Consider the following 24,636-nt stretch of genomic DNA (forward strand, 5'->3'; position numbering starts at 1 on the left):
AGGTACGTATTAGCTCCCACACCGATTAGTTTGAAAACATTCCCACCGTACATAGCACATGCACCAGCCAATCCTTTAAATTTAGTAAGCAATCTGATTGGGAGAGAGAAGATGGCCTGATTTTTCTTTTTTCCTCAGTCTCACATCCTTCCTCAAGCCGTGCATTAATATTGATGCTAAAAACTATATGGCTTATATTAAGAAATGGAGGGAGTAATAATTAGTCCTATGCATCTAAATATGGCGTGAGTCGAGTTTTATAAAAGCTAACTTATAAACGGTCCTAGAAGACAAATTTGAAGCTAATTTTTTTTTGTTAAAAGAGTGAAGGCACCAAATGTGTTTTAGTGTTTGGTTGGGAGTCAAGGTGAAGTGGGTCAGTCCTGTCTCTTATTTCTTGGCACGGGATGGGGATGGGCTGTTTGTTTGACAAGAGACGGGATGTACCTATTTTGTGTTCGGTTGAAGAGATAAATAGAAATAGAATGGACAGTAGATCTAACGACGTTAGCTACCGTTTAGTTGGACCCACCCGTCATTTAGATTTTTTTCCGACATTATCCTCTTGTCCCTCCCACGAGACTTTTCTTTTTTTCATTTTTATCGACAACGTTAAGCTGTTCGGTTGATGGTTTTTATAGTCGATAAACGAGCTAAAGCTGTTATGTTGTGAGAGAAAACACTGTAGTCGATAAAATAAGTTTAAACGAACAGGGATGACTTTCTCTGGTTATGGGTGGGGCCACCTGCCTTTTTCTTATCGTTTTTTTTTCATCGGGCTTACCTTCTCTGACGTTTCGAGCGACCGCCGCTCATCTCGAGCCGCCCACGGCCTGCTCGCCCACGCCGCCGGAGGTGCTTGCACAACCGCCCCCGCGCCGCTCGGGAGGACCTCGCCCACACAGCCACCCCCGTGCCGCCAGCCTGCGCAACCGCCCTCGCGCCTCGGCCGGAAACTGCTCGCCCGAGTCGTCGCTTAGGATAGCTCGTCGGCGCTGCCGGCCGCCTCCGGAGCTCCTCGCATGCGCAGATCACGCACCTGTGGAGCTCTTCTCCCGCGCCGGTGCCTGCCCGCGGAGCTCATCGATCGCGCCACCTGCAGACCTGACCGGCTCTGACTAACCAATCCGCTGTGCGTGTTCACACGGCATTTGCACACACATGTCGTACCGGTGCGGGACGGGACACGGAATCGCTTCTCCTTCTCCTCCCCGTCGCCGTCTTTCTCTCCGCCCTTCTCTTATTCTTCTCCTCAATTTTTCGTTCTCTCTCTCCCTGCGCTTCTTCAGTTCTTCGTCTCCTCCTGCGCTGGCGGCCGCCGGCGATCCCTGATCGGCGACACTCAGGTACCCACCCGCCCGATCCGCCGCTCTCCCGTCCCACCGATTTTCTGCTTCGTATACGTATACGCCGCTCGAATTCGATCGCCTCCCATCCTGCCGGTGGCGCTGGTTCCGATTGAGCCTGTGCACGCGACCGCCTCGCGGGTCGCCGCCCCCTCGCTTTTCGTATGTACTACTAGACTAGTTCCTGCCTATGCCGGTAGCGAAAAGCGGCTTTGCTTCCCTTTTTTTTTTGGGTGGGTGGGTGGGGGGGTGACGGACGGAGATTTTTTTTTTCTCAGCCCTGCCTGCATGCTTGCTTTGCTACGGCGCCATTGCTGACGGCTGACCCCCCTTTGTTGCTCTCCAACAGACTATGCCTGCCTCGCGTTGTCTCGACTAGAGCACTCTCATGCCAACCGAATTAATTCTGTTCACCTCCAACTGATTACTACTGGAATAGTGGGGGCCACTTGGAGCAGGGCGCAGTGTTCCCCAAACCCTTTACTTCTGCTTCTGCTGTATACTAGTTGTTGGGTGGGCGCTCCACTGTGAATCTTATTTATGCAGTATTACTTACCGCAAAACCGTGGTGCTGCATAGATCCTACCCTAACAATGTATTATGTATGAGATATGGCTTCATGTCGACAAGGGTCCCGTTCTATCACTGTTCTTGTACCATGTTTTTTTTACGGACCACTGCTTGCTATTGCTGCTGCTGGATGTTCCATTGGCAGACTGGCTGCTCATTGAGTTGGTAGGTGACCCGGTTTCTGTTTGGGCCGATGCTCATTCTGCTAATGTGATAAGCGTGACCCGGTTTCTGTTGTCAGACCGGAGGCTGAAAGTTCTACCACTCAGCTTAACAAGGTGGTTTATAGTTGGCTAGTGGTTATTAGTTGTAGCGTAGTAGCGTTGATTTATGCGGACCAAGAGCACTGGAAAGTACCATGACCTCAACTACCGGCCTGCTGGTCATGGCAGTGCTCTTTTAGATCCTCCAATGGCCTGCTGGTCACGTCACATCCTTCGCACTCCTGACACAGTAACCGATTCCTCTCATTGCTACTGTCCCCTTATCTTTGCTATTTTGTTAACTTGTTATAACTGCTAGTGATTTTATTTCGGTACCTTTCCTGAACAGCGTTGTGGCGTTGCATATTGAATTGCCATGTAACAGTCGTCTCTTCCATATTTGCAGACTCTAATTCTGTCCATTGTGCTGCACGGTAGCAGTAGACAATCTTGCTTCTTGGTGTTTTGTTTGTCTCTAGTTGATCATTCAGATGCCCGTACAGCTCAGCTGTTCTAACTAGCTGTATATATCTGGTCGAAGAGGGCCAATCTAGCAACAATGTCATCGCTTCAGTTATTGCAACTAACAGAGCGCGGGCGCAACCTTTTGTCTTCAAGAAGGTATGCTTTTGAGCCGATCCAGCAGTACTTTTTTTAAAAGATTGGTGAGTTCATATAACTGATACAACTAACCCATGTTTCTTCTTCTTTTTCTCTCTATTTTTACAGGAGAACAATTGCAATTTTTTCTGGGGCAGTACTTGCTGGTGGAACTTTGGCATATGCCCAGTCAGGTCGATGGAAAAAGCATCAGGAAGTAAATTGTTGCAGTGATGCAAACTCACATAGCAGTAATAACGGAAGAACTAGTCAGAACGGAATTGATGGTAAATTGGTGAAAACAAGGAAAAAGAAAAGTGGACTGAAGTCCTTACATTTTCTGGCTGCTATTTTACTTAAGAAGATTGGCCCAAATGGAACGAATTACCTTATTGGCTTGATATTAACAGCAGTAAGTTATACAGTGTCCATTATTGTGTTCGTTTGAGTTAATTTGTCATGTTGATATTATAATGCTCTGCATATCAAATCATGCATGCAATCTATGTGCTATTTTGAAAGTTTCCATTGTTTTAGCATGTTTTTGTTATCATTATTTGCATTTGTACTTGTATGTTAAGTCTTAAAATCTTAATCATTTTTGAGTATGTATTTCCTGTTTTCTCTCCAACTATGTTGGACATTTTTCCTTATCATCATGTGTTCAATGTGAAGGGCGGGCCTGGTGCAAGCGGTAGAGTCTTACCGCCTGTGACCGGAAGGTCCCGGGTTCGAGTCGCGGTCTCCTCGCATTGCACAGGCGAGGGTAAGGCTTGCCACTAACACCCTTCCCCAGACCCTGCACAGAGCGGGAGCTCTCTGCACTGGGTACGCCCTTTATCATGTGTTCAATGTGACTTTGGCCCTGTTCGCTTCGCTGAAAAGCCATGGCTGAAAGTACTGTTCAGTTGATTTGTTGCGAGAGAAAAACACTGTTCCTTCGCTGAAACAGTACGGCTCATAAGACAATCGAACAGGGCCTTTGTATATGCTAGTCTAGCAGTCTAGCTACATGTAAATCAAAGAACTTTATTATGCATACTTGCCTACATATTGTTCTAAAGCAGTAAGAATGTAAGATGATGCATCCTATCTTTTTGCAGGTCTTGCGTACAGCTGTTGGCCACAGATTAGCAAAAGTACAAGGGTATTTATTCAAATCTGCATTCCTTCGGCGTATTCCGAGCTTTACACGTCTCATTATTGAAAATCTTCTTCTATGCTTTCTCCAATCCACGTTATATCAGACGTCAAAGTACTTAACAGGGTCCTTAGGCTTGCACTTCAAAAAAATCTTGACAGATCTTGTCCATGCTGATTATTTTGAGGTATGTTGGGTTATAAAGTTGGACCTCCCAATCCTATGCATTGTTTGTTCCTTGCGATTTCAAATTTTACCCACAGAACAGTGAAATAACTCACTTTTTCTCTGGAGTTTAGTAACCCTGGAAAAATTATGTGGCGCTGTGTTTGAGTGATCACATAGGATTGATTGGTTCATCAATGATTGGATCATCCCAGCATTTCTCATTTTTCTACTAGCCTTATGCTTATGTTGTATGATGAAATGATGGACCAACCCATCATGTTTCCCAACAAAACAAGTTAGTATCCTAGCTAGGTCTGATGAACTAAAGATTGTCAAGTTCTGGAAAATAAATACATGATAATGATCGTTTTATCTCCCTGCACTTTTCATTCTGCGTGTTTATCAGATCCTCCCCCACCCCGCCCTCCTTGCAGGATCATAGTGAATCTTCTATGATCAATTGAGTTGATTTTTTTCCTTATGTTCAGAACATGGTATACTACAAGATCTCACATGTTGATCATCGGATCTCAAACCCAGAGCAAAGGATTGCAAGTGACTTACCAAAGTTCTGCTCAGAATTAAGTGACCTTGTACAGGATGATCTGGCTGCAATTGTAGAAGGGTTAATATACATCTGGCGCCTGTGCTCTTATGCAAGTCCAAAATATGTATTATGGATTCTGGTAATTATTCTTTAGATCAACTGTTGCTCTTTATTAACTGCAAAAATGATGCAGCACTTACTGTTAGAAAATAAAGTTGATCTAGTTTGCTTCTTCATATTTTTAGAAAAAATGTTCTTATTTTACAAAAGATTCTTCCTTCTTAGTTGCATTCTTAACAAGTGTGTGCTTTCAGGCATATGTTATAGGCGCTGGTGGTACAATTAGAAAATTTTCTCCTGCTTTTGGCAAACTGAAGTCTACAGAACAACAGCTAGAGGGGGAATATCGCCAACTCCATTCACGATTGAGAACCCATGCTGAGAGTGTGGCGTTTTATGATGGTGAGAACAGAGAAGCATCACATATTAAGCAGCAGTTCCGGGCACTTGTTAAACACTTGAATGTTGTTCTTCATGAAAACTGGTGGTTTGGCATGATTCAAGATTTTCTTCTGAAGTATCTTGGTGCCACTGTGGGAGTTATCCTAATTATTGAACCTTTCTTTGCGGGGAATCTTAAACCTGAATCATCCACCTTAGGACGGGCAGAGATGTTGAGCAATCTCCGATACCACACCAGCGTGATAATATCACTATTTCAATCTCTTGGAACCCTTTCTATTGGTTCAAAGCGCTTAAATATTCTCAGGTAACTGCTGAATCCGTTGTGTCAAATACTGATGCAACCTGTAGGTTAAGTACACACTGATAAAGTAATCTAACCTGTATCCGGTCAATTACATACCTAAAGTGGATCCTGAAAAGTTCAGCTGCAAATGAAATATGTTGCTTGTAAAATTGAGCAATTTGCCCTATAAGTACTCACTTTCACTTCCTGAGAACTGTGGGCGTACCTAGTGCAGAGAGCTCCCGCGCTGTGCGGGGTCTGGGGAAGGGTGTTAAGTGGCAAGCCTTACCCTCGCCTGTGCAATGTGAGGAGACCGCGACTCGGAACCCGGGACCTTCCGGTCACAGGCGGTAAGACTCTACCACTTGCACCAGGCCCGCCCTTCCACTTCCTGAGAACTGTATTGGTAATAATTCATGTTCAAAAAACAAAATCAACCAACCTAGGAGGAACTAGGCGTAGGCGACTTTCTAAATAAGAATATGCACCCAGTCAAAGAGCACTTGAACCATGTATGCTCAACCAACTAAACTGTAAATTCATGTGGGATTCTCAATTTATGATAATATATATGCTGTTAGTTCGACTTCGGCTTCATCATGCTGTGAGGATTATTTAGTGCCTTTCTAGTATGTACAAGCTTCAAATTTCAAATGGTAGTATTTGATGGTGATTGACTATTTTTTGTGCAGTGGCTATGCTAATCGTATTCATGAATTACTGGATGTCTCGCGTGAGCTATCTGGTGGCCGTGATAGATTGATTACTCAAAATTCCTCTGATGGAAATTATATCAGCGAGGCAAATTATATAGAGTTTTCAGGTGTAAAGGTAATAATATAGCAGTCATTTTCTATTTGTCTTCCCTATCACCCTATGTGAAGATTCTAAAAAATAATTTGTTACAGGTGGTGACACCTTCTGGGAATGTCTTGGTTGATAATTTGAACCTTCATTTGGAGTCAGGCTCTAATCTGTTGATCACTGGTAATCCTCTATTTTCTTGCTCCCATTAAATCTAGACCTGTGTTAGTTATTTGAACGCTTGCTGTAAGGGAAACTAAATCAATTATTGAGTATTTGAATGTTCAAACTGCAAGGAATGAGAAAAATCATGCAAGAATATTTTTTATTTCCTATTTTGTGTCCAGAAATACTGGTTTATTATGATACGTTGTGTTGGTGGTGAATTGGTTTCCTAGTCCAATAGTTCCTGTTCACCTTAATTACTTGGAATCAGTCTTGAAATATGCTCTTCCGTCTGGAATTGCCTGATCTGTGGCTACAGAAAAAAAAAACAATTTGTATCTGTCTAACTTCAATGCTTGTGTCTTACTATTCAAATTTAGACATTTCTTGTTTTTGCTGTTATCAGGGCAAGAACTCTGCCATTCTTGCCCAGCACTCGCTGCATTGCTACACTAGCATCAGAGAAGAAAGCAAGATACTATAGGTTGCAGCACCTGGAGAAATAACGAAACAAAAGAAGCTAACCTGTAGAAAAGGCCTTGCAGCAACAGGAGGTGCAGGCAGCCTGCGTTATATATTTCTTCTGAATATTATTGGTGTTCTTTCTGCCTGTTTAAGTACCCTTAGATATCCTCTTCAGCTTAAAGGGCAATTAAAACCATTAAACCAAGCCAGTGTAGGCAGTGGCGAAGCTAGACCAAATGAGTGGGGGTGCACAACTTCATCATGAATATAGTGACCCATATGGTGTTCAAACAAATAGCATAACTAATTCATAATTTTTTATACATCAAAATTCAACTTCCAGTAATGGCAATGTGAGAGCATCTCCAAGAAACTCTCTATTTCCTTCCTAAATGCTAGGAATAGAGATTTTTTTGTAAAACTATACTCCAACAGCTTCTCTAAATGGTTGTCCAAATATAACCATCTTCTATTCTGGATTTTTCGCTAGCCAAAAATAGAAGACAAGAATGGCTCTCTAGAATGTGCACGAGATATAGAAAAACTGTTGGAGAGTGAAAAGATATAGAAAGCGACTTTTATGCAAATGACTCTCCAAATGATGATTTAGAGAGTGAGATTTAAAGAGGCTCTTGGAGATGCTCTGATTTTGATCAAAACATAAGCAAACTGGTAGGGGCAAGAGCAATAACACTCACCATTTGTAACAAAAACAAAATAAAGACGACATTGATCACTATAGTGTAGTGATTGAAAGAATGCCAAAACGATGAACAAAAGATGTCCCATATGGCAAAATATATGATCCAGCCTAAAGAAAAGAGAACAAATATATGATCAGTTTATAATACCTCTCCATGGTTACCTTACCTATAATTCATTCATAATCAAATTGCAGTTCATAATTTCACGTATAAATAACTTGAGCACGATGAACACAAAAACACTCACCGGGCGGGGGCGGGCATCAGGCCATCAGGGCATGGACACAGAAACACTGATTGGATCAACACAGAAACACTCACGGACTGACGGACAGACTCACAGATGAGTGGCAGCTTCAGTACGAATCTCCAGGCGGAGGCGGAGCGCTGACCGCGCCACCGAGGACAAGCAGGGGCTGAACAGGAACAGGCGGGCGGCGGCCAGCGACAGCGGAGCAGGCGAGCAGCCTGAGCACTGTGTGTGGGCGGCGGGCAGCTTTAACTCGCGGACTCGCGATTTCAATAGGAACGGAGGCAGGCGAGGTGTCGCGGCTTCGAGCGGAACTGCGGAAGGAACCGCGCGCGCCTCTGGACTCAGTGTCTCAGCGACGGACTCAGACGTGGGCTTCTTGGGCTGCAGGGGGTGCCTCCTGTTGGGCCATGGGGGGTGCCTATAGGGCCAAATTTCCCTAGTGCCTCGAGTATTTTTGGAATTGTGGGGGGTGCCTGGGCAACCACGGGCCGTAACTCGGGCTTCGCCCCTCAGTGTAGGCTGTTTTCCCAGATGCATTGAGCTTGCTTGCGTGGTTGATTGATTCTACTGATGATCAGTCTTGCATAAATTTTTCTTAATCATTTGTTCGGCTTACATAGCTACAATAATCATCTGCTTAATCTTCAAAAAAAAGAAAGCTAATCTCCTTGAATGTGGGGAAGGTCTGTCAAGTAGACTTTCTTTCTTGACGTTTTATGTGTATGCCTAATTCTGTTTTATATCTATGTGCTTTTGCTTTATGGAAATTGCAGCCATGGGAGATTAATTTTATGATGTGCCTTAACTTCTATATTTCAGGTCCTAATGGTAGTGGAAAAAGCTCCCTTTTTCGTGTTCTTGGTGGTCTGTGGCCGATGGTATCTGGTCATATTGTCAAACCTGGTGTTGGTTCCAATCTCAACAAGGAAATATTTTATGTGCCCCAGAGACCATATACAGCAGTTGGAACACTTCGCGACCAGTTAATCTATCCGCTCACAGCAGACCAAGAGATTGAACCACTCAGCTATGGTGGCATGGTGGATCTTCTAAAGAATGTAATAACAATCATATCTGTGTAGTTCATAAATTAGCTTCTCAAAAAGCATTTACCATCATCTTTTCATTGTTTTTGCAAGCAACTGAAAAGTAATAAGCTAGGAAATCCTTAATGTTGCTTGTTGGTTTCAGGTTGATCTGGAATACTTGCTAGAACGCTATCCTCTTGACAAGGAAGTTAACTGGGGTGATGAATTGTCTCTTGGTGAGCAGCAAAGATTAGGAATGGCTAGACTGTTCTATCATAAGCCAAAGTTTGCTATCCTGGATGAATGCACTAGTGCTGTGACAACTGATATGGAAGAGCGCTTCTGCAAAAGGGTTCGAGCAATGGGCACATCATGCATAACAATATCTCACCGTCCAGCATTAGTTGCATTTCATGAAATTGTTTTGTCCTTAGATGGTGAAGGAGGCTGGAATATTCAGGACAACAGGTTACAGAAAATATACTTCTCTTTCTTTTTTTTATTCTGAATTTTTTGAGCACTGACAAAGCAATGTTGAAATTGATTTTATTCTTTTAGAAATGGTTCTTCCTTCTCTCCTGAAGTTGAGTTTGATGTGCTGAAGTCATCAGAAACTGATCGCAAGTCTGATGCACTTACTGTTCAAAGGGCTTTCATCACCAGCACAAAGGTACTTATGTTTTCAGAATATCACCTCTTACCTCTATGAATTAGTATTTGGATCATCTTCTATCTTTAACTGGGTTCTGTTTCCTAGGGCAATGCATCAATGAAGTCCAAGCAGCAGTCCTATTCAACAGAGGTCATAGCATCTTCCCCCACTATGGAGATAGTAACATACAGTACGATCACCTATTGTCACACAATTGCATTGCTCTCCAAGACCTTTGCCTGTCAGAGTTGCTGCAATGTCTCAAATACTGGTACGCAGTTGTATCTGATAATCCAATCCATTGTAGTGTTAGGATATGTTCTGCTTCTTACTGTTCATTGACTTCTTTCCTCTTGGACTTGATATTACATGTGTTTCTTGAAGATACCAGAAGCTTAAATCTTAAATTGGATTAATATAAACATACCATGAATCTGGGAAACTGGGATGTTATAAGTTTTTTTAGTTCTAATACTGTTCCCAAATATTGGATTGCCAGGTTCCAAAGCTATTTGATAAGCAAGGAGGTCAGCTGCTTGCAGTGGCACTGCTTGTATTCTCCCGCACTTGGATTTCAGATCGTATAGCTTCATTGAATGGTATGATGTTTGATAAGCAAGTAGGCAGTTGCTTGCATTGCCACCATATGTATTCCCTTTGCTAAGACAAACGAACTGATAGTTGCACTGTATATATACGAATACTAATATATTTGATTGACAGGAACAAGTGTCAAGTATGTCTTGGAGCAGGACAAAGCTGCCTTCATTCGTTTGGCTGGCATCAGTGTGCTGCAAAGTGCAGCAAATTCCATCGTGTCACCCTCACTGAGGTAATTTTTGGTTCCACTCATTTGAAGTATTTTATATAGATACTATATTTGGTTCCTCATAGAATCTTCACTGCATGAATCCAGTTATCATTCTTCCAAGCATACGAAACTGCTTGTGAAATTAACTGGTTTTTATAATCGGTTCCATGATCTGATTATTTGATTTCTTTACAGAAATCTTACTTCAAGAATTGCCCTTGGATGGCGGATTCGCATGACCAACCATCTGCTTCAATATTATTTGAAAAGAAATGCTTTTTACAAGGTGAGCTATTCTCCCATTGAATACTCACCCGGGCTTTTATTGCACTATATGTGCCTGTGTTTTTTCCCTTTATTGTTTGTACTTTTCCATGACATGCATACAGTCATCTATACATCATGTATCAATTTGGATGAGCATGCGTTTGATACTGGCATAGAATTCTGGCTATCTTCAAATTATGTTTGGTTGTTCATGTGCTTCTAGTTTGAGCTTATTGCATGTTATATGCATTGTACAACCTCAGTCTGGTACTATCTTTTTTTTGTCCCATGTGTATATCTGGAGTAATTGAATAAACAGGGTCTTGAGAATGTGACAGTCTGACACTGTCGTATTTTTATTCTGCATTTGGCACTTAGTACCTGATTAATCTGTTTGTAAACACTTCTTGAGCTGTTTACTTTACTGGAAGCTGATACTGAAAATATTTGGTGAGCCAATTCAAGGGCATGGTACTGAGTTTTGTACATTGACCAGGTCGTTTTATATTTATAAGTTGACTGCATATTTGATAGCTGAAGTTTGCATTGGTTATCGTAATTGAAATTTTGGTAGATTTTGCAATGTGTGGAGCGTAATGTATATGTTTTCCACGACAACTGAGCACTTCTAGCTTATCTTACAGGTGTTCAACATCTCGGGTATGAGTACGGATGCAGACCAAAGAATGACACATGATGTAGAGAAGTTGACCAATGATCTTGCTGGCTTGCTTACCGGTATGGTGAAGCCACTAGTTGATATTATTTGGTGAGTCTCTCTCATGATCTCATAGTTTTGGCATGTGTTTCGTAAACTGAGCTTTTGTTTCTAACCCTATTTGAATTCACCAGGTTTACATGGAGAATGAAGCTTTTGTCTGGGCGAAGAGGGGTTGCTATACTGTATGCTTACATGTTCCTAGGTCTTGGTTTTCTAAGAGCTGTGTCCCCTGACTTTGGTGATCTTGCAAACCAAGAACAAGAACTTGAAGGCACATTCAGGTTAGTAATAGATACTTCATCAAGCACTGGCAAAGTTTGCTTGCTTATCTTCTGAAAAGCTTTAATTTGTTGGCTCTGTAACCTTTATGAAGGTTCATGCACTCAAGATTGCGGACGCATGCTGAGTCAATAGCTTTCTTTGGTGGTGGATCAAGGGAGAAAGCTGTAAGTTTCTCCATACTACATGAATGCTGCTCAAAATTATTACACGTCTGTATTGTGTCGCCCCTGAACATTGTGTTGTCTGGTAGTTTATGATACTTTCTTTAATCACTCTTAAGGTTTAAAATCCCAAATACCAAGTGTTGTATATGTAGTTAATTCACAAGTTTATCTGTTGATTAAATCATAATGCTAAATAGTACATTTTTGCATTTTATTTTGTTATGTGTTAAAATTTTGTGCCCTCACATTTCACTTTTCCCCCCCCCCCCCCCCCCCCCCAAAAAAAAAAAAAAAACAGATGATTGATGCAAAATTCACGACATTGCTCAACCACTCGAAGGTTCTGTTGAGAAAAAAGTGGCTTTATGGTATTTTTGATGATTTTGTGACGAAACAGCTTCCTCATAATGTGACATGGGGGCTGAGTATGTTATATGCTTTGGAGCACAAGGGAGATCGAGCTTTGACTTCAACTCAAGGTTGACATTAATCTTGAAAGTTCCATTATTATTAAAAACAAAATCTTGGCAGTGCTTCCATTTTTTGTGTGGTGTTCCTTTTAAGTTTTAAAAGTATGCTCTTGTGTTTTCGAATTACAGGAGAGTTGGCACATGCTCTGAGGTTCTTGGCATCTGTGGTGTCACAAAGCTTCATAGCGTTTGGTGATATTCTTGAGTTACACAAGAAGTTCCTTGAACTCTCTGGTGGTATTAATAGAATATTTGAGCTTGAGGAGCTTCTACAGGCATCACAAAGCAGTAAGTGTCAATTCATACTGAAATTTAGTGGTGGTGGTAGTAGTAGTAGGCAGTGGTATGGCAGGTTGATTGTAACTGAATATTTGTAGTTCACAAATGATAAATTTGGATTTATATCTCTCTCTTTTGATGTTATCACTTGCTTGAACCTGAATATGGTACTGCTGTTCATCTAGATCCTGTCGTGCCTTCTGATGCTATAAATGCCACTTCCGAAGAAATAATTTCCTTCCAGTGGCGTCGGATATTGTAACACCATCACAAAAGCTATTGGCTAGCCAATTGTCTTGTGATGTATCTCAAGGGAAAAGCCTTCTTGTGACTGGTATATCATGTTGCAGCTTTTGTCTGATTTAAATTTAGCACCTGTATTGACATTGTTTCTCTAATATCTATCATGTTTATTTATTCCTTGATGAAGGTCCAAATGGTAGCGGAAAGAGTTCCATTTTTAGGGTGCTTCGAGGTTTGTGGCCCATTGCTTCCGGTAGTCTTACCAAGCCATCAGAAGGAATTTTTAATGTTCCTCAACGTCCATATACTTGTCTTGGAACCTTGAGGGATCAGATCATATACCCTCTCTCACATGAGGAGGCAAAGTTGAAGATGCTGTCATACGAAACAAGTAGGCTGCCACTTATCTTTCTTTCTTGCTGTTGTTACTTTGAACTTTGTATAGTTTAACGCTGTATATTTATGTTGATGTAGGTGACGAGTCTACAGCTTCCAAGATGTTGGATGATCACCTGAAGACGATTCTAGAGAATGTTCGCTTGGTGTATCTTCTAGAAAGAGAAGGTTGGGATGCTACTCCTAACTGGGAAGATATTCTATCCTTGGGAGAACAGCAGAGGCTGGGGATGGTCAGTGTAATTAAGACCTATATAATTTTAAGCTGCATTTATTATTGACTTAAACAAATGAATATCTCTAGCTTTGTGCTTGTGCTAAGTGGGAGGAACTGCTTTGTTTTCAGGCTCGTCTGTTCTTTCACTGTCCTAAATATGGCATCCTCGACGAATGCACCAAGTATGTCTTAATGTTTTTCATATTTTCGTTTCAATTCTTGACCACAGTGTGTGGTACTTAGAAAGCTCTCTTTGCAGTGCCACAAGTGTGGACGTTGAGGAGCATCTGTACAGGCTAGCAACCAACATGGGCATAACAGTGATCACATCCTCACAAGTAAGTATTCATCATACTCTTCTTATTTCTAGCCGGCAGTTCCCTTGCTGTAGCCCCTCGCAGTTTAAATCTTTCCTGCCCATTTGTTGAATACGTATGACTGAGTCCCTCTGTTTGCTTATTTGTTTGCAGAGACCTGCTCTGATCCCCTTCCATTCCTTGGAACTGAAACTCATTGATGGTGAAGGAAAGTGGGAGCTTTGTTCCATCCACCAATAACCAATGCCATCTGCTGACTTTCATCGTTAGTTACCTGTTGCACAAAGTACTGTTGTCACCAATTTATGCTTCATCAGTGGAGGCAATTACAAGTTTGCAAAGCACATGAAGAGACTCGTCCACCCGGGGGTGCAGAGTGTGTGACGAAGCCTTATTTTTTGTTGAAGATTTTTTCTCTCTCTTTTTTTTCTCCCCCTTTAAATTTTTTGCGATACGGAAGGGAGGGAGGATATATACACCAGTCAGTGTTAGGAGGAAAAGGTTATAGATGGGGACTTTGGAGCTGCAGGCTTCAGTGGGATAGCATAGTACATAGTCCTGGCATGATATGTCAGCCTGATTGATTTTTATACGAGATACACAGAATAAGTTGGCCGTAGTGACTGAAATCAAATGGTGGCGTGTGGAAATATTTATGATCTGTATCCAAATGGACAAGGCACTGAAGTGTGCCTTTGTAATTGACAACTAATTTATAGGAAATTAATCTCTCTCTCTCAAATCATACGTTGTCCATATAGTTTGATCTGAAGCTGCAAACCATATCACTCTGTTGATGCAGCCGTCTAGTTTTGCGGTGATTGCCTTTCTCAAATACGCGCTATTGTTACAATGGACGACACGATCGATGAATCGGAGAAAGCAAAATGCAGTGGTCGCTAGCGCTGCTGCGAGAGCAGGACGAGCAGGCCCTGTGGCCCGACGAGGATCTCGCTGAGGAAGCTGACGAGTCCGAACCAGACGACGGGCGTGACGTCGACGCCACCGAGCGGCGGGATGACCCTGCGTGTGACGGCGAGGAACGGCTCCGTGGGCGCGTACGCCACCACGTAGGGGAACTCCGTGACGGGGAGCCTCGGGTACCACGACATGACGATCCGCAGGATGAAGAGGAAGCCGAACGCCGACAGCACCGGCCCCGCCACGCCCGCCACCGCACTCGCCGTCGCCGGGTCCAGGTCGCCCAGCACCGCCGCCGCGCGGTACAGGGTGTCCGGCGACGGTCTCGATTCCACCGCCCCGGCTGATAAAGCGTGACACGGTAGAGCTGCCGTGCAGCTGCTGGTCGTCGCCGCGGCGGCGGCGAGCAGGCCGCCGCGACCTCCCGCCGTCGTTGTTGTCTTGCTCGTAGCAGGCGACGCTAGGTGCTCGACCGGGGCATCGACGTTCACACTTTCTGAGCGGGTGCCGAGTTGCTGTATTTGCACAAATGGAAGAATCATGAGAACGAAGAAGAGAGCGTGCTGGTCGAACTCGAAGGAAGAGCAAGTGACCTTGGCGGTGGCAGCGACGGCGAGGCACCCCCACCTCCTAGCGGGTCCCCTGGCGGAGAAGATGGAAGAGACTGATCCTGGGCATGGAAGGCTTGGGAGCCACGAGCAAGGACGCTTCCATGAGAGGCAATGGAGGAAGCAGCCTTGTCTTCGTTTGGATAAGGCAAGGACCCCACAATAAGGGCGCGCCAAACGAGTGCTCTTTGTACTGGGCCGAAAAGCCCAGCCTAATAGAAGAAGGCGAAGGCCCATTAGGAATTAAAACCCAAAGCCAACCCTACGGCCCAACAATCCAAACACCAACCACTTTGCCTTTCCGAGACCCCCTGGAGTTGGGGCGAAACTCCACCGCCGTCGCCTCCGATGGCGATGCTCTCCAGGATGCTGCCGCGGTTGCGCTCCTCCGCCACGCGCGTCCTCCGCAAGGTAAGCCACCCTCCGGTTCTCCTCTCTCTCTCGCCTGTTGCCTGCCACCGATGCCTCTTCACTAACGCTTCGCCGCTCCCGTCCCATTGCTCTGCAGGTGTGCGGACTGGAACCCGCGGCGGGGCGACGGCTCTCCGCCGCTGAAGCCTTCGCCGAGTGTGAGGGCTCACTCCTGCGCCCTCTCCCCGGTCTGGACCTCCCGCCGTGCCTCCCTGACAACCTGAGCCGCAGCCCCACCCGGGTCACCACGCTCCTCAACGGCCTCCGCGTCGCCTCCGAGGATGTCCCGGTAATGCACAGCACACAGTCGCTGTGTTGCCCAAAAATACCTTTTTTTCCCCTTCCCGCTGTTCCTTCTATTTTCTCCAGTGCGGGTTGATTCTGAAGCTGCTTTGCGGAGCTCGTCCCCGGCAGGGTCCTTCAGCGTGCATCGGTTTCTTTGTTAACTCCGGCTCCGTCTACGAGTCCGGGGAGACCACCGGCGTCTCGCACATGCTGGAGAGGATGGCCTTCAAGGACACCAAGCACCGGAGCCACCTCAACATCGTGCACGAGCTCGAGCTTGCCGGGGGCAACGTTGGCGCCTCAGCCTCCAGGGAGCAGATGGTCTACAGCTATGACACGCTCAAGGGATACATGCCGGAGGCTCTCGAGATCCTCATCGACTGCATGCGCAACCCGCTCTTCCTCCACGAAGAAGTCGAACGGCAGGTGACGCGTGATGGACTGGACTCCTTCCTCAGTGGAAGTGGATGCTCTCTCGTGGTGCTTTACTGTTTTGTAACTGACTCACCGTCGGGTTGTTTTGTCAGCTGGTCCTTGCTCGAGAAGAGGTCCAGGAGCTGCAGAAGAACCCTGAGAAGTTTCTTCATGAACAGCTTAACCTTGTTGGATTTTCGGGTGCTCTTGCGAATCCGCTAATAGCTCCTGAGGATGCCCTTGCGAGAATTAATGATAAAATTATTCAAAAGTTCTATCATGTAAGGTCCTTTTTTTTTTTTCTTTATTCATTTGATTTCTGCATTCATCGTAAGAATCAACTTACTGCTAATAAGTACATAGTTTGAAGTCACCACACCTCAGCAGTATCATATTAAACTATGCAGCACAGAACATATATATATTAAGCTATGGTAGGTACTTTGTCATTTAGGTTCATAACTTAATATTATCACTTTATCAGTTCACAAATACTGCATAACGGTTCTTCAAGTTGTCTAATTTAATGCTGGAATGCAATTCTTGCTACTATCAGGTAACACACAAGAACTTATCAGCACTGAAGTAGTTAGTATGCGTTGACTGTAATTGTATAAGACTAAGAGAATGCTGCAACCATTTGATGCTAATGTGTCATTGCTCATGATACCATAGATAAGCCAAAATTACTAGAACGTCTTTGATCTCATATGGTTATTTTCCTGTTTTCTTTCCAAAAATTGATGAAGCGTTATTATACAAAAAGGTTGAGAATAATGCTATGTATGTAACAGGAAAATTTTACTGCTGATCGTGTGGTTCTAGCAGCATCAGGTGTTGATCACGAACACTTGCTAGGCTATGCAGATCTTTTGTTGAAAGATTGGCACAAGGGGACCCCAATGGAAAAGCCAAAGTCTACATATGTTGGTGGAGATTCCAGACACAGAGCAGAGTCAGATGTAATATGATCTTTCCACTCTATATGGGCTATGTATACCCTTTTTCATTTGGTGTTTTCCTTTTGTTCTACTTCGACGTACTGGATATAGTCTTTGCTCATCTCGCTGTCTTATGCAGATGACACATGTTGCATTAGCTTTTGAAGTGCCAGGGGGCTGGCTTCAAGAGAGAGACACTACAATTATGACTGTCATACAGGTGGAGCTAATGATTCCGAGTTTTCTAGTAACTAGCTCTAGCTGGGGGTACATTGATCTCAACTTCCTATCTAATTGTTAATCCATGAATGTCCATACACAATAATTACATTTGGCAGACTTTAATGGGTGGTGGTGGTTCATTCTCCTCTGGTGGTCCTGGAAAAGGGATGCATTCACGGCTTTGTAAGTCCTGAACACCTTGATGATTGTTCAACTCTTTGGATGGCTCTAGAAAATGTACTTAGATTGCATAAAATCTCAAAAAATGTGCTACACTTTAGAATTATGTCGCATGCTGCATTATCTATATTTTTGTTTCTTTGTTTTGCTGTATTAGAGACTTAGTTTTTTGGTGGGTGAAATATTTCTGATGAAGGCTATGCTCAATTGTTGTTTCTTTGCAGATCTACGTGTCCTAAATAAATATAACTCTGTTGAGTCTTTTTCTGCATTTAGTAATGTATATGACAGCAGTGGCCTCTTTGGTATCTACTTAACCACGGTGAGCTAATCTTTTCTTGCATGGTTCTGTGTCTCATATGTTTTCTTAATTAAACTTGTTTCTTCTTTCAACTGAAGTTTGTAAATTTGAATTTTGTTTTGTATGATCGTGTTCCATGATTATGAATTTTTGAGTGGGATTAAGGCTAGGGATAAAAAAAATGGAAATGGAGCATTTCATTTACCTGGAACTGTTTCCATAAAAATGATATCGTTTATGACCGCTTCAGACCATAACCGTATTTAAATTTTTGATCTTCTAATTTCTTTTAGCACCGTATATAGTTAAATTGAAAATATGGTGAGCTTCCGACCGACCGGGGAATCGTTTCCGTATAGAAAATATCTTTACCGACCATTTTCATCCCTAATTAAGGCCAGCTCTTTCATCCTGCTTTTATCCCTACACAACTTCCAGTGGGCACTAGTTGGTCTTGGTGTATCTTTGCTGTCCAGTGTCTTCCTGCTAGTGTTAGGATGGGCCATCAGCCTATAGAAAATGCACAATATGAATAAGAACAGTAGTCATCTGTTGCCCTACTACTATTTAACATGTTGGGTATACCTGTTTAGCTTTCTCACTGAAAAGTACTGCTGGAGATACGTTTCACATCTTAGAGCGGTCAACTGTAACATGAACAACAACGGTTTGGTTCATGCAGCAACTATGCTTTTGTTGCACTTGCACATGACATATTTACCTTTTCTTCTTTGTGCGGGGGGCTCTGATATGTGTATTATTTTTTGCCTATTTTGACTAGTCCAGCCATCATATTTTGTGGCAAAGGCTGTTGATATCGCAATAAGTGAATTAATTGCTGTTGCAACTCCTGGAGAAGGTATGAATGATGCCCTACTTGGTTGAAAAGCTTGGCTAATGGCTATTCATTTTGACTGCCTGTTCTAAAACTTGTGGTCTGTGTGTGCTCAGTGACAGAGGTTGAACTGCAACGAGCGAAAAACTCAACGATTTCATCTGTATTAATGAATCTTGAATCTAGGGTAATCATGAATCCCTGGTCTGTTTCCTGTTTCCTGTCAGGTATTTCTTAATAAGACTTGTCATTCTCTGTTAACATTACTGCAGGTAGTTGTTGCAGAAGATATTGGAAGGCAGCTGTTATCTTATGGTTGCAGGTAAGTCTGTATGCTAGGTACTTCAGTGTTAATTGCGCTTGTGTAGTAAACTATTGATCCTTTTTTCTGCTTTGTTGCCATAACAACAGGAAGCCTATTGACTACTTCCTTCAATGTATGGAAGAAATTACTCTAGATGATGTTGCAACATTTGCCAGGAAGATGCTAGCTTCGCAACCCACAATGGTTAGCTGGGGAAATGGTACGTTTGTTATTGCTCTCATCCTAGGTTTGAAGTGTAGTTGATCTATTAACTTGAACATGCAGCTTACGACTTAATGCGATTTCCTTGCCTTTTTGTTGCAGTTGACAAAGTTCCTCCATATGAATTTATTTGCAAGCGGCTACGATAGTACCCCTACACAATGACCTCTGGTGGACTTGAAGGACCCTTTGGTGGAAAACTAAACAATCACTTGTATGAAGTGCCCTAGCTCAGAAACTACTTTTCTTTCAGGACTGCAATTTAGTGAGCTTATGATTTCAGCAGCTACGTTCAATTGTAACTGTTCAAACAGCACATAGTAAATGAGAGAGGCTGACGAAAGGGGAAAAAAATCAAAGTTCCTTTGCAAAAATCAACCGTTCCTCCATGGCTCATTTGCGCTTTATTGTCGTGTTGAGCGTTTTTATGTCCATTTTCTGCGATTATGGATAGCAGGAGCATTCCGTTGCCCTAAATTTCCTGTATAAACGGCTTTTGGAGTATTGAATCATTGATGGGTGATAAACTAATACCGTGTTTGGTTTGGGGAACGGAGTGATCTATTCCTCTCTTTTTTTATTTGTTTTTTATATAGAATGGAATGAAGCGTCCATCATCTAATTTCTCTTCTAATATTCCATTCCAAATTACAAGACATTTTGACCTTTCTACGGATTCATTTATGTGTATCTAGACAATGTATATATAAGTGAATCGGGAGAACAAGTGCTTGCGTCCGGACGTCCGTGGCTGCTCTGTTTCCCACGCGTAGGAGCGGACGATGCGGACCTCAGCTTACTACGGGGCCACCACGCGGGACATCGCGCCGTTGTTGGCCCACCTGGGGCCACCACCTCCTTGCGCTTGTCGGGCCACCACCTCCACTGGGCATTTCGCTCATCGGGCGTCCGTGTCATTGCGCTTGCTGAGCTCGATCTACCGTGTCGAGAGGGAGGGGAGGGAGAGGAGAGAGAAGACGCCACGATAGGCTCAGCAGGCATGTCGCTGTCCGCCTAGCCACCGGCACCATTGAAACATGTGCAACACCTCGTTCTACTTTTGAAACATCCAGATGTAACACTTAACATGCGTCTGAATACAGATGAAACACTTGAAACATGCGTCTGAAACACTTGCAAAAACAATTGAAAAACACTCGAAAACAATTGCAAACATTCGCAACATCCAGATAAAAACACTTGCAACATATGTGTGAAAACATATGAAACATCCAGATAAATACACTACAACATTTGTCTAAAAAACAGATGAAACATTGGGAATAGACGCTTGCAACATATGTGTACAACCATGGCAACATATGCAACATCCCGATCTACTTTTACAACGTTAATATGAAACACTTGCAACATACCTCTAAAACACTTGAAACAGACGCTTGCAACATGTGCTTTTAGCAAACCCTACTAGGCGGGTGCGAGGACGGAGCACTGCACAACAAGGTCCGGCTGCGGGGGTCACGGTGGAGAAGGACGCAGCAACGACAGGCAGGCGTGGCGTGGCCAGCCAAGCAGCTGCCCTTTCGAGGGAGCACACCAGAGGGAGCAGGGCGCGGGCGGAGCGAGGATCGGCTGCCCAGTCAGGGGCGCGCACCAGAGAGGGGAGCCAGGGAGCAAGGCGCCCGGAGGCAAGTAGCTGAGAGGTGCGGGTGGGGCGTGTGACGGCGGGGGCGAGCGGCACGGAATGGGGCGAAATGGTGAGGGAAGCGCGACAGATGCGATGCAGAGTGGGCGTGCGGCGTCCGTCCAAACGGACGCCCGCGTCCAATCATTTCCGTAAATGAATAGCAAAATATACGTATCTAAAAAAAGCCAGAATGTTTTATAATTTAGAATGGAGGAAGTAGCTTATAATTAGTGCAAGCGTGAGAAGTATAGTTATTCCACTAAAATTATGGGTTGAACTGATGATACACCACCTCATCTAGAGGGGCTTGGTTCCTCAAATCACCCCCCATAAATGTAATTGATGGAAAGAGAAGAAATGCTGCTCGATTCACATAAAATTGAGGTTTTCGCCATCATTTTGTCTAAGAAAATTCCAAACCATGACACTGGTAATTCAAATGTTCAGTGCAGGTGACCCAAAACACTGTTGAGGAGAACCGGATGGTGATTGCTATATAGTTCTTGTAGTTTTTTTTTTCTACCAACGGGGGCTTTCCCTTCACCACCCCCATGGGGTCCACAGGGTTCATAACTACCCCTCTTACTACGGGGCGTTTACCTAGCCAACACTTAGATTGGGCTCTACTCAAACTTTTTTTGTTCACCCCAACATTACCCACTTGTCCTGACTGTTGCTAAGCAGTTTTGGGACAAAAGAATTACATGAAACGATATTCATCAGGCAACAAACTTATGGTACTAGGGAGCTAGGCGCTACTCATCCCATCCTGACAGGCCAAGCCCTCCTGCTCCCACCTCTGGCATTGAGGAAAACATCTTAAGAGCTGAAGAGTCAGTGATGGTGACAACACCTTTTGATTTCTTTCTCTTCTTCGTGTGATCAATTACCAGACCTCCAACAAATTTTCCATCAGGAGCTTCCAGGGTTGAGCTGTCCTTTAGCTTAGTCTCTGGATTGCCCACATTGGAAAACATTAAATCTGCAAATGAGATTTCTGTATTGTCAATTCCTTCGGCATCTACATCTTCTTCGTCAACGAATTTCTTCCTCTTGGCTTCCTTCTTGTCCTTCGTGATGGTATCATAGGCAGAAGATTGAACGTCTTTGTTCTTTAAGTTAATGTCATTGGCATGGTCTAGCTCTTCAGATTTCTTCGTCTTAGCTTCCTTCTTGACCTTTTTCCTTTCCTTACCGTCTGGCACTTCAAGTTTACCAGGGTTCGAAGTGGTGACACCTGTGGAAATACTCTGGACTTCAAGCTCTTCAGGGCCCTTTAACTCTTGTTTAGATTTCTTCGTTTTATCCTTCTTTGTATCAATCCCAATGGAGTCATTATTTTTGCTCGGAGGATTCTCTTTTCTAGAGCTCTTATCACTCTTGGACGTGGCCTCTAGGGGCTTTGCATTCAATATGCGCAAGGTTGGCACAAATTTCTTAACCTGAGAGAACACTGGAATTACTACAGAATTGCAGTACATACAAAAAAAAAATCAAGTTGGTCAGGGGGAATCACCTTTTTGACAAGACTGTCTTTCTCAGAAACAGGATTTCCCTGCAAATTAAGGTTCCTCAAGTAGCGCAATTCAGAAAGTACCTGACAACAAAACAAGTGACTGTTACAGTAAAAAAAATCATGACAGATTAATTCGCAAACAGTGATAGGTGCAAACCTTCAAATCTGAACTCCTCTCAATAAAGTTATTCCCCAAATCAAGGTTCAAGATCTTCACATTTTTTGCCAAATCTGAAGGGACTGTCTGTAGATTCAAACAAGAAGTCACAGTCATCAAGTGCAATAGACAAATTTATGCTAGGACACCAATCAAAGTGCAAAAAGGACAACCAATGAAATCATACACTGATCTTGTTGTGAGAAAGCCTAAGTTCCTTCAGTTCCACACACTCGGCAAGAGAAGATCCAATATTTTCTATTTGGCAGTGAGACAAGGATAGCTATGAAAAGAAGTAGCAGTGACACATTAGTCATTCAGAGTTAGAAATAGGCTGGTCTTTCAAAAAAAAAAAAAGGTTAGAAATAGGCTCCACACAGAAGAAACAACACATTCTGTTCTATAGTTATGTAATAAGGATAAAGAAATGAATAATACCTTTTTCATAGACTTAGCCTTGACCAAAGCATTGCCGATGGTAAAAACAGGATTCTTAGACAAAACTGCAGCGGAGTAAATGATACAGTTAAGTGAAGGGAAACATAGTTATCTATTGTCTCATAGCTCCTATATGAAAACATATTTTTTTATTAGGTGATTGGATTGAAATATAAATGTAGAAGGAGAAGCAAAACAAATGTCAGGTACACAAAAACTATTATTTACCATGCAAATTTCCAACAGCGTTGTATATCATGATCTCTTAATGGAAAAGGTGCTGATCATCTTATTTTAAGAAAAGGATGCAAGTATGTGTCAACAGGGTAAAGTAATCCAGTTCAAGCTACTACACATGCGAGGTTTCGACTTACATACCAAGTGTATTCAACTGTTGCAACCGATCAAGCTTGCAGATGGTAGAAATATTGTTATCTGCATTAGAAATTGCAAAGGTTCTCTTGTGAAATCAAGTATATTACCAACGAGGGAAATAGGAATAATGGACAGTCTAGAGTATTCATCAATTGCATTACCGTTAAGAATCAATGCTCCCAGGCTTGTTAAAGATGCGACCTCATCCATTTTGGAAAGTTTGTTCTTGCCAGCATTCAGTACCTGTAAAACAACTCCCAAGTGAGGCGACTCAAAGTAACGTGGTAAGATTCAGTACTGAATTAGGCTACATGGAAATGCATGGGGGGACAGGCCGAGAGGCAAGTCACCTGCAGCTTTGAGAGCTCCTCAACACCTTTTAAGCTCACAAGCTTGTTTTCGATAACCGAAAGCCACTTCAAATTGGCACAGGAGGACAAACCCTTGGTAACATAAAAGCAAGAATTTTAAGCAAAAATAGGCGCATATAAACAAACCAGTTGAGGTTCAAACAGTAGCAGGCAATATGAAGCACTAATGCACTATATGTCTCCATGAAAACGATTGCATAGCTGCTAATCTTTTGAACCATGTCTGAACTTGTATATTACTACTACTGGGCCATTGCGAGACCAGAAAATATGGTCAAGAAATAAGAGCATGATATAGCAACGAGAGTGAGATTTCACCAATATAGTCCACATGAAGAATACATATTTAACTTGAGTGCTCCTCAATCCTCATTAGCTTAGGAGGACTTTTATGCTGTAATAACAACAAGAGGTACCTCGAGGGTGACGAGGCAGTTGTAGCCGAGGTCGAGGCGCTCCAAGTTCTTGAAACTGCTCAGGCACGACACCTGCGCACCCACCACGCAGCAGCAGCAGCACAAAGGATTGTGAGTAACAGAGCACGGGCCGAATGAGAGTGAGAGACTCCACTCCACTTACGTCGGATAGCGCGCGATGTGTGAGGTTGAGGGACGTGGCGTTGGTCCCCGCCTCGCGCGCCGCCTGCTCCTCGGTCAGCCGCCCCATCATCGCCGCCGCGAAGTGATGGGTCGCTAGTCGCTATGGCGTTTGCCCCCTTTGATCTTCCTTCTTTGTTCTTTCTGATACCCTAACGGCGCCCGCCGTTGCCCGTTGACGGTCTCTTACTGGTGGGCCTCCAACTTGTAGTGGCCTAGTGGGACCCACCTGCCAGTCTCGGCACTGACTAACGCGTTGGCTCCTCTCGTGCCTCGTCAGGGATGAAACGGAACGGGACGAAGAGAAGAAAAGAAAGGGGAAAAAAAAAA

At 43.5% G+C, this 24,636-nt stretch overlaps 1 protein-coding gene and 2 pseudogenes across 1 annotated transcript; 1 reads left to right on the forward strand and 2 right to left on the reverse strand.

Moving 5' to 3' along the window:
- Nucleotides 1–625: 625 nt before the first annotated feature.
- Nucleotides 626–20,034, forward strand: LOC136451148 (ABC transporter D family member 1-like; annotated as a pseudogene).
- Nucleotides 14,199–15,211, reverse strand: LOC136451147 (ylmG homolog protein 1-2, chloroplastic-like; annotated as a pseudogene).
- A 1,261-nt stretch (nt 20,035–21,295) lies between the features above and the next one.
- Nucleotides 21,296–24,534, reverse strand: LOC136451145 (uncharacterized). Its single transcript, XM_066451897.1, has 10 exons — nt 24,290–24,534; nt 24,127–24,198; nt 23,690–23,782; nt 23,501–23,582; nt 23,343–23,399; nt 22,965–23,029; nt 22,714–22,809; nt 22,527–22,613; nt 22,370–22,450; nt 21,296–22,295 (listed from the first exon to the last, which is right to left on the reverse strand). Exons 1-10 carry the CDS (start codon nt 24,377–24,379, stop codon nt 21,609–21,611), a joined length of 1,410 nt encoding a protein of 469 aa, XP_066307994.1. The 5' UTR covers nt 24,380–24,534; the 3' UTR covers nt 21,296–21,608.
- Nucleotides 24,535–24,636: the final 102 nt, after the last annotated feature.

The sequence above is a fragment of the Miscanthus floridulus genome, chromosome 5 (assembly GCF_019320115.1).
Source record: "Miscanthus floridulus cultivar M001 chromosome 5, ASM1932011v1, whole genome shotgun sequence".
NCBI lineage: Eukaryota > Viridiplantae > Streptophyta > Magnoliopsida > Poales > Poaceae > Miscanthus > Miscanthus floridulus.

Coding starts and splice junctions, on each gene's coding strand:
- LOC136451145 (XM_066451897.1), bottom strand. CDS start 24,379: ATGATGGGGCGGCTGACCGAGGAGCAGGCGGCGCGCGAGGCGGGGACC. Junction 24,199..24,289: donor CACATCGCGCGCTATCCGAC/GTAAGTGGAGTG, acceptor GTGGGTGCGCAG/GTGTCGTGCCTGAGCAGTTT. Junction 22,614..22,713: donor TTTCTCACAACAAGATCAGT/GTATGATTTCAT, acceptor TTGAATCTACAG/ACAGTCCCTTCAGATTTGGC.